Genomic DNA, 15,000 nt, shown 5'->3' with positions numbered 1-15,000 from the left:
AACACTTGGCAAAGCATTCCAGAGAATTCCAAAGCATACTTATTCCACAGCATTCCAAAATGTTCTAGAGCATTCTTTTTGCAGATGGGTGTGTGTTGTGTTGCGAGGTTGGCCTGGAATGCTCTCTCATAAACATTTGCTTTGGTTCATTCGTCAGACATGTTCACATTATTGTCAGTGCGCCTGTGTTCCAGGCCGTGTTTGGCTGGGGCACTATCAGCTCCTGTTTCACCACTGGCCATTTTCAGACCTGTGTCTCTGTCGTCCTGAGATCTGAGGTTTTCAGACCTGAGTCTGTCGTCCTGAGAGCTGAGGTTTTCAGACCTGAGTCTGTCGTCCTGAGAGCTGAGGTTTTCAGACCTGAGTCTGTCGTCCTGAGAGCTGAGGTTTTCAGACCTGAGTCTGTCGTCCTGAGAGCTGAGGTTTTCAGACCTGAGTCTGTCGTCCTGAGAGCTGAGGTTTTCAGACCTGTGTCTGTGGTCCTGAGAGCTGAGGTTTTCAGACCTGTGTCTGTCGTCCTGAGAGCTGAGGTTTTCAGACCTGAGTCTGTCGTCCTGAGAGCTGAGGTTTTCAGACCTGTGTCTGTGGTCCTGAGAGCTGAGGTTTTCAGACCTGTGTCTGTGGTCCTGAGAGCTGAGGTTTTCAGACCTGTGTCTGTCGTCTTGAGAGCTGAGGTTTTCAGACCTGAGTCTGTCGTCCTGAGAGCTGAGGTTTTCAGACCTGTGTCTGTGGTCCTGAGAGCTGAGGTTTTCAGACCTGTGTCTGTCGTCTTGAGAGCTGAGGTTTTCAGACCTGTGTCTGTTGTCCTGAGAGCTGAGGTTTTCAGACCTGAGTCTGTCGTCCTGAGAGCTGAGGTTTTCAGACCTGAGTCTGTCGTCCTGAGAGCTGAGGTTTTCAGACCTGAGTCTGTCGTCCTGAGAGCTGAGGTTTTCAGACCTGTGTCTGTGGTCCTGAGAGCTGAGGTTTTCAGACCTGTGTCTGTCGTCTTGAGAGCTGAGGTTTTCAGACCTGTGTCTGTTGTCCTGAGAGCTGAGGTTTTCAGACCTGTGTCTGTGGTCCTGAGAGCTGAGGTTTTCAGACCTGTGTCTGTTGTCCTGAGAGCTGAGGTTTTCAGACCTGAGTCTGTGGTCCTGAGAGCTGAGGTTTTCAGACCTGTGTCTGTGGTCCTGAGAGCTGAGGTTTTCAGACCTGTGTCTGTCGTCCTGAGAGCTGAGATTTTCAGACCTGTGTCTGTGGTCCTGAGAGCTGAGGTTTTCAGACCTGTGTCTGTCGTCCTGAGAGCTGAGGTTTCACACCCATTTTGGCCACAGTCATCACTCAAGCCTGACAGTGGAATAGGCTAATTGTGCTGAAGGTTCTCAGTGAATAAGAAAAACTGGAAGCATATATGTTTTTATGAAAGCTTGTGATGTCACATATATGTCCTGTATATATTCTATAGATCACAGCCTGTGCGAGTCCTTACTGTTAGCATATGTTTGCTGGCATTTAGGACATTTCCAGCATGTGCAGATGTCTCATTCCCTCAGCCTCAGTGAGTGTGTGCCGTCTGTGGGTGCTAATATAGACAAATGTGCCACGTTTCCAAATCAGACTGCTAAATCAAGAAAGGATCCAGGCTAGTGACCACATGTGAGATTTACACCGCGTCAAATTAACGCGCAATTCATTTGGCATTAAAATGGCAGACGTGTTTCTCTTTGTTAATTATTCCAGTTTAGAAATCTAGCAAGACATGTTAAACTGTAAGTGTAACTTTAAACTGTAAATTAGTGCTTAATCATGAAATCTGGGAGAGGAGTCACTGAATAAATCCAGCAGGACTTCACTCAGTCATTTTCTCCTTTGTCTTCTACCACACGGTAATATACCTTGGACACGAGATCCAAAACTCGTGGCCATGAACTTAATCTTATGCTACTGAGTTTTTTGTGGCCATATTTTGAAGGAACAGGTTTGTTTGATGTATAAGTGTCACGTCTCAGCCATGCCCTGCTTTCTCAGCCAAAACCAAACCAAATCAAGCCGAAAACCAAACCAAATCAAGCCTAAATCAAAGAGGAAGAGAGGGGTGTCTTAATTAGAAATAAAATGCCTCTTCTCTACAGTTATGTGATTCCACATTTTTCATTATACTGTCTGTGTGATGATATGATAATATCTGTTTGATAATATCAGTGTGTCCTACACTCACCCCCAAACACAGAGAGGGGTTTATACTGAGGCCTGGGAGTTTGTCGAGTCATAGCTCATGTCCTTTGCTTTGCTTTCATTATGTTTTTAATCAGCTGTGAAAACATGTCTGACATGAGAGCTTAAGAGGACGAACAGCATGCTGTCCTGAGGATCTATGGAGTAAGGAGAGCTCAGGCAGGCCTTTGTGAGGCCTGAGTTAGGATGGGCTTTTATGAAGGGAAAGTAGTGCTGCTTTATGCCTGACTGCTCCCAAGGAGTGCCCTCTTTGCTCTATGACAACACTCTTTAAAGAGTTCCATTCATAGGCCTTCTAATAAATGCAATATGGATTTTTCCCCTCTCCCTCACATTTCACCTTTTCCTGCTTTACCGGGACCACCTGGAATGCCCGTAACCCGAATCCGTCCAATGAGGAGCAAGCTGGCCGAGAACAAAGGAGTACGTTGTTGTGGCCCAACCACCAATCACTCGTTTTAGGATGCTTAGACTCTTACATCTCTCTCTCTCTCTCTCTCTTTCTTTTTCTCTTTCTCTCTCTTCCTGTCAGACGCTAGTCTGTCGTTCCTGAGCTCCCGCCAAGATGTTTTCACAGGCCAGAACAAACAATGTGGGGGAAAAGGCTCCTTCAGTTAGCCCTGCTACAGCGGGCTCCCCTCCCCCATCAGACCTCCTCCTGTAGAGCAAAATGAGAGAAAGAGAAGAAGAGGGGAGGAGAACAGCGTTACCACCGAGGAGTGCACCCTTTATTCGTCAGGACATTCTTTGATCCTGGGGTTCAGTGATTGTGGTTCGGGGTTCAGTGATTGTGGTCTGATCCTGGGGTTCAGTGACTATGGTTTGGGGTTCAATGATTGTGGTCTGATCCTGGGGTTCAGTGATTGTGGTTCGGGGTTCAATGATTATGGTCTGATCCTGGGGTTCAGTGATTGTGGTTTGGGGTTCAATGATTGTGGTCTGATCCTGGGGTTCAGTGATTGTGGTTCGGGGTTCAGTGATTGTGGTCTGATCCTGGGGTTCAGTGATTGTGGTTCGGGGTTCAGTGATTGTGGTCTGATCCTGGGGTTCAGTGATTGTGGTTCGGGGTTCAGTGATTGTGGTCTGATCCTGGGGTTCAGTGATTGTGGTTCGGGGTTCAGTGATTGTGGTCTGATCCTGGGGTTCAGTGATTGTGGTTCGGGGTTCAGTGATTGTGGTCTGATCCTGGGGTTCAGTGATTGTGGTTCGGGGTTCAGTGATTGTGGTCTGATCCTGGGGTTCAGTGATTGTGGTCTAATCCTGGGGTTCAGTGACTGTGGTGTTGGTGTTGAGCTGAGAGGCATGAGGTGGGTTAAAGGTTGGGAGGTGTTCTGGTTGGAGATGGATAGTACGCTGCAATCATGCTGGCAGCCAAACCAACTTTCCAATGCAGGCAAAGTGCCTTTGGTTTACTTATGTCTATTGGTTTGGTGCTTTTTTTTTTTTTTCAGTTTATTTACATTCTTTGTTTCTATGTGAGTGCTGATTTGTTAAAATATCAGCATAGAGGTCTGAGGTTGTCTGTCTGTGTTTTGGTTCTTTCAGTGTGTCTCCCCAGTGCCAAAGGGCTTTAGTGTTATCAGTTATGAGAGTGCTCAAGTCATCGTTACCAGCCTTACTGAGAAAGACTCTCATTCAGGTTCATTTGGAGAAAATTAATAACACGAGGTAAGCCCGGTCGTAAATTAGCCTTAACAAAATATTAATTTGTGTGTAAACGAGCATGAGTTCTGCTGTGAGATTTTACCCTGAGGAGAGTAGTGTGCGCTGTGCTGCAGGCCCTCTCTGAAACAAACGCCTGTGTGTTAAAACAGCTCTTGAGAGTCCGAGTGTCTGTAACGCTACTCATTGTTTACAACATACCATTTTCCTCTTGTTTTAAAAGATTAGCATTACCGTCACTCTTCTGTCAGGCCTGTTTAATATTCCCAAAGCTTGAGACGGAGACATTTCTTTCAGTGATGAAGAAGAAAAAACACTCTGTTTTTTCTTTCCCTCCTTTTCTCCTTTATTGGGTGAACCGAGAGATTTTTAACATAGTCCAGACCACCGCTCTCTCCGTGGGTTTTGCCAGTGGGGTGCGGGCACTGGGGATTTCTCATCTCAAACAAGCCTCTGCTTTCCTTTGAGTGAAGACTTCCATAATAAAAGCCTCTGCTTTCCTTTGAGTGAAGACCTCCACAATAAAAGCCCAGAAAAGTCGAGAGTCAAATTCATCTCAGTTTTCAGCCTTTGCTAAGAGCATTTAACCTGAGTCTGTCTGTCTGTCTGAGTTATTAACAAACCTCAAATTTCATTTTTCATTTCATAATCATTTGTTTTTTTTAGTATAATATAAACATTTAACAATTCAGCTGTTGCTTTGCGTGATGACTAACTCACCAAATGCAGATGTTACTTTGATTATCTGTAGTTGTGTGTTTAGGACAGGCTGAGTGAAGATGTGGTACTGTCTGTGTTCTCCCTGCATAGAGCAGTGTCTAAAGCCAAAAGTCTTCTCTGATTCTCATTTCTAGTATATTTCTTACATGACCCCTCATGTCAGACAGTCCTTCACTGAATTTTTAAACACACACACACAAAATCAAAGGCTAAATGTTAAATTGTTGATTTGTCAGAAGTGCACTGAAATAAACAGTAAATGTGGCAAAGTTTGATATGAGAACTGATCTTATTTTATGTAGGGGAGAGTGGACTGGTTGGTTTTGGGGGTCAGAAAGAGAGGAAAGGTTTGCATTAGAGCTATTAAAGAAACAGAGTGAAGATGTCTCCAGTTACTCTCAGACAATAGATCCTCTAAAGTTTGTCTCACTTTACTATCAAGGACTGACTGCTGCCTTCTGTTTCACCAAAAATAAAGAGTAAGAATCTAATCCTTAAGTAAGTACGCCATCAGTTTTCACGAGCACTCAATTTGTCCCATCTTTCCATGCCTGTGGGGGCCCTCGGTTCACCCACACACACACACACACACACACACACACTGTTCGGTCTCTTCTTGTTATGGATCAGTTTTAACCAAGTGCTGATTGACTGAAGATTGGGGCCTTAATATGTGTCACTAGGGAGACGACCTTCGACCTAGTATGGTTTGTGTCAGAGTCTGTAACAGGAGCCCCTGGGTTACAGCACGCCCACCACACACACACACCCAGACACACACACACCACACACAGACACACGCCCACCACACACAGACACACGCCCACCACACACAGACACACGCCCACCACACACAGACACACGCCCACCACACACAGACACACGCCCACCACACACAGACACACGCCCACCACACACAGACACACACACAGACACACACAGACACACGCCCACCACACACAGACACACGCCCACCACACACAGACACACGCCCACCACACACAGACACACACCCACCACACACAGACACACGCCCACCACACACAGACACACGCCCACCACACACAGACACACGCCCACCACACACAGACACACGCCCACCACACACAGACACACACACACACACCCAGACACACACACACACACAGACACACACACAGACACACACACACACACCCAGACACACACACACACACCCAACCACACTCACAGACACACACACACACACCCAGACACACACACACACATACATACACATACACACACACAGACACACACATACACACATACATACACATACACACACACAGACACACACATACACACATACATACACATACACACACACAGACACACACAGACACACACACACACACACCCAGACACACACACACACATACATACACATACACACACACAGACACACACACCACACACAGACACACGCCCACCACACACAGACACACACACACACACCCAGACACACACACACACACCCAGACACACACACACACATACATACACATACACACACACAGACACACACACACACACACCCAGACACACACACACACATACATACACATACACACACACACACACACACATACACACAGACACACACACACACACCCAGACACACACACACACATACATACACATACACACACACAGACACACACACACACACCCAGACACACACACAGACACACACATACACACCCAGACACACACACAGACACCCACCACACACAGACACACACACACACACACCCAGACACACACACACACATACATACACATACACACACACAGACACACACACACACACCCAGACACACACACAGACACACACATACACACCCAGACACACACACAGACACCCACCACACACAGACACACACACACACACACCCAGACACACACACACACATACATACACATACACACACACAGACACACACACACACACCCAGACACACACACAGACACACACATACACACCCAGACACACACACAGACACACACATACACACCCAGACACACACACACACATACATACACATACACACACACACACACACACATACATACACATACACACACACACACACACACATACATACACATACACACACACAGACACACACATACACACAGACACACACACACACACATACACACACACACACACAGACACACATACACACAGACACACACACACACACACATACACACACACACACACACACACACACACACACACACACACACACAATCATGCATGCATGCTTGTGCATTTGTGTGTGTGTGTGTGTGTGTGTATGTGTGTGTGTGTGTGTTTGTCCATCTGCTTCACCTTATGGTGATGTTTGTATGTTTGCCGTGGTGTCAGGCCTGTGATAGCGGTGTTGTTGGTAGAGGTCAGGTTGGTAGAGAGGCAGCATAACCTAATGAATGATCCCTCTGTTTTCTTCCTGTTACCTCCGTCCCACCACCCAGCATTCTGCCCTCCAAATGATGAGGGAGAAAGAGGCTTTTATCTGGCTTTGGCTGGCTCTTCAATCACTGTTTCCACCCCACTGCATTTCTCCACTGTCTCATTACATGAGTCTGGGTCCCACTGAACTTAATCAAACGGCTTCTTCTGGAAAACCACAGGTTGTATGTCCATTGCTTAGCTGTTAAAACTTGTAGATTAATGTCTAATTGGGTTGGATATTACATGTTGGAGGTTTTAAGTCTGTACAGTTGGGGGGCAGTCAGAATCCACAGTTTATCAGATGAATGGCCTGAGCTGGGGGTGGGGGGGTAGGTGGGGGTTGAGTAGGAGCTTGTTAGCAGAGCCAGATAGCGTAAGTAAAGCTGTTGACTTAATAAAATAAAAGAATAGGTTGCAGTGGTTAGTGGAGAATCATACAGGTATGTAAGAAGTTTCCATTTTAAATTCGGCAGTGATGCATAAATTTTAAAATCCCCTGGACTGTCACTGGGAGTGTTCAGTCAATATTTCATTTGCAAAGACACACACTCAGACACACATTCTCACTGTAACCCCTACTACCTCCCTCTCCTCCCCTTTCCTTCTCTCCCTCTCTTTTTACCCTTTTCCTGTTCACCCTCTCTTCCTGTGGTGTTTTCATCAGCACGGTTTGATGGCCAAGCCCACTAAAGCTGCTGTAGATGTTCAGCTGAAAACTTGCTGTATTACTTTTAAAGGACGAGCAGCCTGTCAGTTCCCTTTTAAAAGGAAAGTCTCAAAGTTTCGCCCCAGGATGAGTATCACTGCAGCTGATGTCTCTCTCCAACATGCTAGTTGTTTGTTTGGTGGAGTGAAATATAGGAAGGTTGTCTGGACTGGAGCTAACAGAGAGGCTTGGTGATTCATTGGGATGTTTGGTGTTTTGTAGGTTGTTGTGCTGTTTTGGGTCAGTAAACAGAATAATAAACATGTGCTGAGCTGAACTTGTTCTGTGTTTCAGCAGTTATGGAGTCAGGGCAGACCAGTATGGCAGACTGGGCAGTTATGGAGTCAGGGCAGACCAGTATGGCAGACTGGGCAGTATGGAGTCAGGGCAGACCAGTATGGCAGACTGCGCAGTTATGGAGTCAGGGCAGACCAGTATGGCAGACTGGGCAGTATGGAGTCAGGGCAGACCAGTATGGCAGACTGCGCAGTTATGGAGTCAGGGCAGACCAGTATGGCAGACTGGGCAGTATGGAGTCAGGGCAGACCAGTATGGCAGACTGGGCAGTATGGAGTCAGGGCAGACCACAATGGCAGACTGGGCAGTATGGAGACATACAGCCTGTTTGTGTCTCAGGGACCTTGAGAGCTGACCCCGAGAGAACTGGGCTGTTTCGCTTTGTGGTCTAAGGTGTTGCAGACTAAATGATGAATGTCTGAGATTCGATGTGTGTATTGGGTGGAGAATGTTCTTATTCTTCTCCTCTCTCTCTCTCTCTCTCTCTCTCTCTCTCTCTCTCTCTCCCTCTCTCTTTTTTCTCTCTCTCTCATTGCCCTTCCCTCCTTACCTGCTTTCTCTTTCTCTGTAGATATCTCTTTTGGGCTTAAAGGCTAGTGTCCTTTGCTCTCAGATAGAGGATCTATTGTCTGAGAGTAACTGGAGACATCTTCACTCTGTTTCTTTAATTCCTCTAATGCAAACCTTTCCTCTCTTTCTGACCCCCAAAACCAACCAGTCCACTCTCCCCTACATAATATAAGATCAGTTCTCATATCAAACTTTGCCACATTTACTGTTTATTTCAGTGCACTTCTGACAAATCAACAATTTAACATTAACCTTTGACTGTGTGTGTGTGTGTGTGTGTGTGTGTGTGTGTGTGTGTGTGTGTCTGTCTGTATGTGTGTGTGTCTGTATGTGTGTGTGTCTGTATGTGTGTGTGTGTGTGTGTGTGTGTGTGAGAGAGTGGTGTGCTAGTGGTGTGTGACTGTCTGTGTGCTGTCATTAAGGGATGTTGAGTGTATCTTGGCCTTGCTGGCCTGTGAGTTGATGGGTTTCATTGTGACTATGTTTGGGACTGAGACTGTGTGTGGAGTAGCTTATAATGATCCCTAATGTGAGATGTGTATTTTGGAGCTGTTTTTATAGCAGTGGCACAGAGAAAGAGCAGTTTTTATCAGTTTGACATGAAATATTAAAGCCCCAGTCTCAAAAGTTATAAAAACACAGAGCCAGAAATTTGTCTTGACCTCCAGGGGAAAGTATGTGTATTTGGGACATAAAACATGTAATTTATTTGGTTGAGTAAATTTCTGTTTTACTGTGAGCTGATCTGAGCTGTGTTATAAGGGCTGAGAGAGTATTTTGTTCTGGGTTATTGCTGGGAAAGATGAGGGAATCCTAAGTATTATTTCTAAACACGAGAGAGCAAACTGACAGCTCCTTAATGGGATGTTACAGCCAATGACAATCCTGTCACCGTATTGTACCAGTGTCACTGTTTTTCCACTTGATTTGTTTACTCTGTATTTTGTCATCAGAGGGGCCAATGTGTTGTTTCTCGTTACAAGAGCATAAAACTGAAACCAAAGGCTTAGTACAGATGTTTAATGAAAGGATGAGTGGGGGAAGACTGTCGGAGGTTTGCGTGTCTGTTTTTTCACTTGAAGGATTGTGAGATTCTTTTTAGACTGAAGTCATCTCATCTGATCCACTCTGCCAGCTGACTGACAGTTGGACGGGCCGGCCGAGGGACAGCCTGACAGCGCTGATGAGGAATGGGCCTGGACAGAGATGTAAACATTCCCAGGTTTGGGATAAGTGGGAAGTTTTATTGGACTCCTGGGCCTGGTCACAGACTCTGACTAACAGAATCCATTTTCTCCACTGTGCAAAGGTGTAGTGCTGATATCTCTATATGAGAATCCTCTGGCCTTAGCCAGGCCGAGAATGGCCTGTCTGATCCGTCTTCTGTAAACCAAAACATTTTTACTTTTCTCAGCTAAGCGCTTGCAACTTTAGGCTGTGTTTGAGCTCAGGCTGGCCAGCATGCAGGAGGAGCAGCCGCGCTTTATCTGGGCCTTAAGTCTCTCTGACGTGGCCCCCTCCACCAGACCCCATCCCATGATAACAGGTTGACGGGTCTTTCTTTTGGGGAGGTTTGTTTAAATAAGTGCATATTGGGATCTTGGGACAGTAAAGTGCTTTTAGATTCCACTCTTATCTCCACTCGGAGCTGCTCTGCATGTGTGTGTGTCTGTGTGTGTGTGTGTGTGTGCGCGTGTGTGTGCGCGTGTGTGTGCGTGTGTGTGTGCGTGCGTGTGTGTGTGTATACATGTGTGCATCATTGGCAGCTATTTTAGATCTACTTATGCTGTCTAGTAAAATACATTTCAGTTTTATTTTAGAAATTGTATTATTGTTAGTTGGAATCTGATTTTAATCACCTTGTTATTCTATATGTAGGGTTAGGGTTAGGGTTGTTTTATGAAATCTAGCCCATGGCCCTCTGTAATAGACTCAGCTCTGCTTTGTCATTCCCAGTTCCTGTCCTCTTAGGGCTGGGTATATAACCAGAGTTTACCGTTCTGTCGTGCTGTTGATGAATGTACCTGACATTACAGGCCAACATTCATCTCTAGCATGTTTCCACAACCAGCTAAATTACATTTAGAATAATGTGATTGAAAAACACATTTAACTGATGTGTGAAGACTGACATATGATAATGTGGAGTTACTTTATAAAGAATATGTGTTGTATTATGTGTTTACTGATGTTTTCATTACTATTAAATTTCATTACCATTAAATATTTTGCTAATACTGAAAAGTGGAGGTGCAGTGTTGGGGTTGAGTGTATTTCTGTAGCAGAGTTTGGGTTCTGTTTATTTCTCAGGGCTACATCAGCAGTGAAGCGTCATGGCTGGGATTTGAACCCACAACCATCTGAATATGTAGCTGCCCCGCTTACTGCTGTGCCCTGATGGGGGGGCAGGTTCATTCCCTCAGGCTGGTTAATTTAGCTTGGCATGAATGTGAGGCAGGTTCATTCCCTCAGGCTGGTTAATTTAGCTTGGCATGAATGTGAGGCAGCTTCTTGCTCAAGTGCCTCTTCAGGTTGGCTGTGGTTTTCCCTGTGGTTATAAAGTTTACACTGTGGGCTATGTTCTGCATCGCTGTAATTGATTGGGCCAGTTTTCTGCCCCGACGAGTTTGTGTGTCATTCAGTGATGAGCACTTTACAGAGACGGTAAAAGGGGTAGTAACTATTCAACCAGTCAGAGGAATAAACCACAGGATGTTATGTAAGATGAGTGCATGCACAAATGTTGATAAAAATGTGTAGTAAATGCCCAGTGTTCACTGCAATTTGAGTTGGTTTTCTTTGTTGTTGATGAGAACTATACATCAGGTATGACTGTCAGAACCATTAGCTCTTGGTCACTGTTAATGCAGAGGTCAGTGCAGAGTAATTTTCATCGCAGTTTTCATAGACAACTTAAACACTGGTAAACATGTGTACAATGTTGACCCCCTCTCCTCTGTGGGTTCTTTCTCTCTGTTTGAGACTGGTACAGTATGTCTGAAGCCTGGTGCTTAATGTGATAATGATCAGGATGGCTGACTGTCAGCAGCACTATGGCTGTCGAGTTAACAATTTGGACTGCTTCACTGTTTATCCAAACAAATACCGCTCATTTACAGAAAGAGAGAGAGAGGGAGAGAGAGGGAGAGAGAGAGGAAGGGAGAGAGTGAGGAAGAGGGAGAGAGAGAGAGAGAGAGAGAGAGAGAGAGAGAGAGAGAATGCTGGGTTGTAACTTCTTTCTCTATCATTCATTCTTCCCTTGGCAGCCACAGGCTCTCACACTGGTCCGATACTCACACACTCAAACACACTAATTTTCTGACGCACAGGCTCACACACTGGTCTGATATACACACGCTGGTCTGATATACACACACTGGTCCAATACTCACACACTCAAACACACTAATTCTCTGACGCACATGCTGCGTAGCTGTGGCTGAGTTTCCAGACCCGGTCTCTGGTTCTGACGGTCTCTCTCACACACTCTCTCTCTCTTCCCAGCCCATGTTGGGTTCAGTCTCTGGTTCTGACAGTCTCTCTCACACACTCTCTCTCTCTTCCCAGCCCATGTTGGGTTCAGTTCATTACTCTCTCATTATATTTTCCCCTATCATGTCACTTTTTCCTCTACACACAAGTTTATCGACTTATTATGAAACAACACCCAGATCTTTTCCTTTTGTGGCACTTAAAACAAATTTATCTTTGAATCTTTCTGTGTTTGATCAGTCAGTACTGTTACTATATATAAAGTGTGTGTGTGTGTATATTTGTGTGCGTGTGTGAGGCCCAATGAGCCAGCTGGGGAGTGTGAGATATGACATCACTTCCTCTCTCTATATGCATGTATAAGTCCACCAGCATTGATGATGCTCAAACATGTTACAGAAATTCGTCTGTGTATCTGGTTTGGTTACAGGCTACATGGTTCCACTGTGTAAACATGCAGTTCTGAGCTAGTTTTCTAGAGTAATTTGAGAGTGGGAGTTTTTTTATAGCCTTTAAACTGGATGGATTCATGGGGAATAGTTTCAGTTTATTGGATCCATACACCAATTTCTACACTGCCCTTGAAAGATGTGTTGCAGAATACTACATTGCCCTCTTGTGTAAATACTTTGAACTGCAAAAAACCACACGTCTTTCTCTCTGGTCATTGTCACGTCTGTATGTGGACCCAGCTTTGGTGTCAGCTGTCCTTATTTCCAACAGCCTGTCACTGGATCAGTTTTTAATACAGTATTGAAGCACTATTGCTTTTTGCCTCATACTCACTCTCCGCTCTCCTCCCCTGTTCTGTTGCAGAGAGGATTTTGACGAGGAGGGATTCTGCCAGCCCTACAGGGGCATAGCGTGTGCCCGTTTCATCGGTAACCGAAGTATCTTTGTGGATTCTCTACAGATGCAGGGGGAGATTGAGACTCAGATCACAGGTACTGCCCACTTTTCTCTGTGTGTGTGTGTGTGTGTGTGTGTGTGCACGTGTGCATATGTGTGTGCGTGTGCATGTGCATGTCTGTATATGTGTATGCGTGTTTTACATTAGTTTATAATTTCTCTCTCTTGTTGAAGTTTGTGTGTGTGTGATAATATTTGACAGAAGCAAGTTTGACTGTTGCCATAATGTTGTTATGGTTAGACAATGAGAGCTTGTTCATATTACAAACCAGGTGTCAAACTGAGGTCAGTCTGTATCATGTCTTCTGTATCTGCCTGTGGAGGATTTGGCTGCAGGACTAAAAATACCAGTATGAGACACAATAATGTGTGGGCAGTCAGACACAGCTCTGAACAGTAACCTCTGTGTCAAGATGACATCCCCTTAGACAAAAACACTGACCTCAGTACAGTCTTAAGTTATGATTACAGTCTGATTGGATTAGAGAGCAGTGTCCAGACAGATCCCGGTGTGTTCCTGTGTTATAGGCTGTCATGGCCAGTGAGAGTTCAGGGCAGAGTATCAGTGTGTATAATCCACTCATGTCACTCACTAACATTAACTCCAGTGATGTGGCTGCTTCCTCCTGAAAGTCCCTCTTCATTGCTCTTCATCAAGATTGCCCTGTCAGTCATCAGCATTCTTAAACATGAATCATGGAGACACACACTTTTCTGTGGTTACAATTCAAAGCCAAGTGAAAAAACACAAAACATAGGAGTGTCTGTCTGTGGGTGAGTCTGACTCAGACATCTCCTGGGTTTTTTTCCCTGGAACCTCAAACTTTTATTCCTGTGCTTCATTTGCTCTCCTGATTAATCCTCACAGTTAAAAATACTAAACAGGGTGTGTGGGTATAAACAGGGTGTGTGGGGATAAACAGGGTGTGTTGGGATAAACAAGGTGTGTGGGGATAAACAGGGTGTGTGAGAATAAACAGGGTGTGTTGGGAATAAACAGGGTGTGTGAGTATAAACAGGGTGTGTGGGGATAAACAGGGTGTGTGAGAATAAACAGGGTGTGTGAGAATAAACAGGGTGTGTGGGAATAAACAGGGTGTGTGGGAATAAACAGGGTGTGTGAGAATAAACAGGGTGTGTGGGAATAAACAGGGTGTGTGAGAATAAACAGGGTGTGTGAGAATAAATAGGGTGTGTGGGAATAAACAGGGTGTGTGAGAATAAACAGGGTGTGTGAGAATAAACAGGGTGTGTTGGGAATAAACAGGGTGTGTTGGGAATAAACAGGGTGTGTGGGGATAAACAAGGTGTGTGGGGATAAACAGGGTGTGTGAGAATAAACAGGGTGTGTGAGAATAAACAGGGTGTGTTGGGAATAAACAGGGTGTGTGGGAATAAACAGGGTGTGTGGGAATAAACAGGGTGTGTGGGGATAAACAGGGTGTGTGGGAATAAACAGGGTGTGTGAGAATAAACAGGGTGTGTTGGGATAAACAGGGTGTGTGAGAATAAACAGGGTGTGTGAGAATAATCAGGGTGTGTGGGGATAAACAGGGTGTGTTGGGATAAACAGGGTGTGTGAGAATAAACAGGGTGTGTTGGGATAAACAGGGTGTGTGAGAATAAACAGGGTGTGTGAGAATAAACAGGGTGTGTGGGGATAAACCTCCACAGTCAATCTTCTCCCATGGTCCATGAGATCCCTGAGTCAACCATTAACCCGTACCGCAATGGGTTAATGACCAAGTCAAATGCATATCCCTTAGCACAGTGGGTTAATGACCAAGTCAAGTGCATAACCCTTAGCACAGTGGGTTAATGACCAAGTCAAGTGCATAACCCTTAGCACAGTGGGATGTTCATTGCTTGAGTAGGAGCCCTATTCATGCACCTGATCTCATTACTTTATATTCCTTATTTACTCAGGTGTTTCCTTTGTTTTGTCATTGAC

General features: G+C 45.2%; 1 protein-coding gene across 1 annotated transcript in view; it reads left to right on the top strand.

Annotated features, from left to right (window-relative positions):
- Positions 1–15,000, top strand: part of ror1 (receptor tyrosine kinase-like orphan receptor 1) — a 29,757-nt gene that overhangs the window by 8,904 nt on the left and 5,853 nt on the right. Inside the window, exons 3-4 of the mRNA XM_030791775.1 lie at positions 8,792–8,825; positions 12,961–13,084. Coding sequence (XP_030647635.1) covers positions 8,792–8,825; positions 12,961–13,084 — 158 coding nt within the window. The remainder of the gene's footprint in view (positions 1–8,791; positions 8,826–12,960; positions 13,085–15,000) is intronic.

The sequence above is a fragment of the Chanos chanos genome, chromosome 14 (genome assembly GCF_902362185.1).
Source record: "Chanos chanos chromosome 14, fChaCha1.1, whole genome shotgun sequence".
NCBI lineage: Eukaryota > Metazoa > Chordata > Actinopteri > Gonorynchiformes > Chanidae > Chanos > Chanos chanos.
This window is presented reverse-complemented; position numbering and strand designations above follow the sequence as displayed.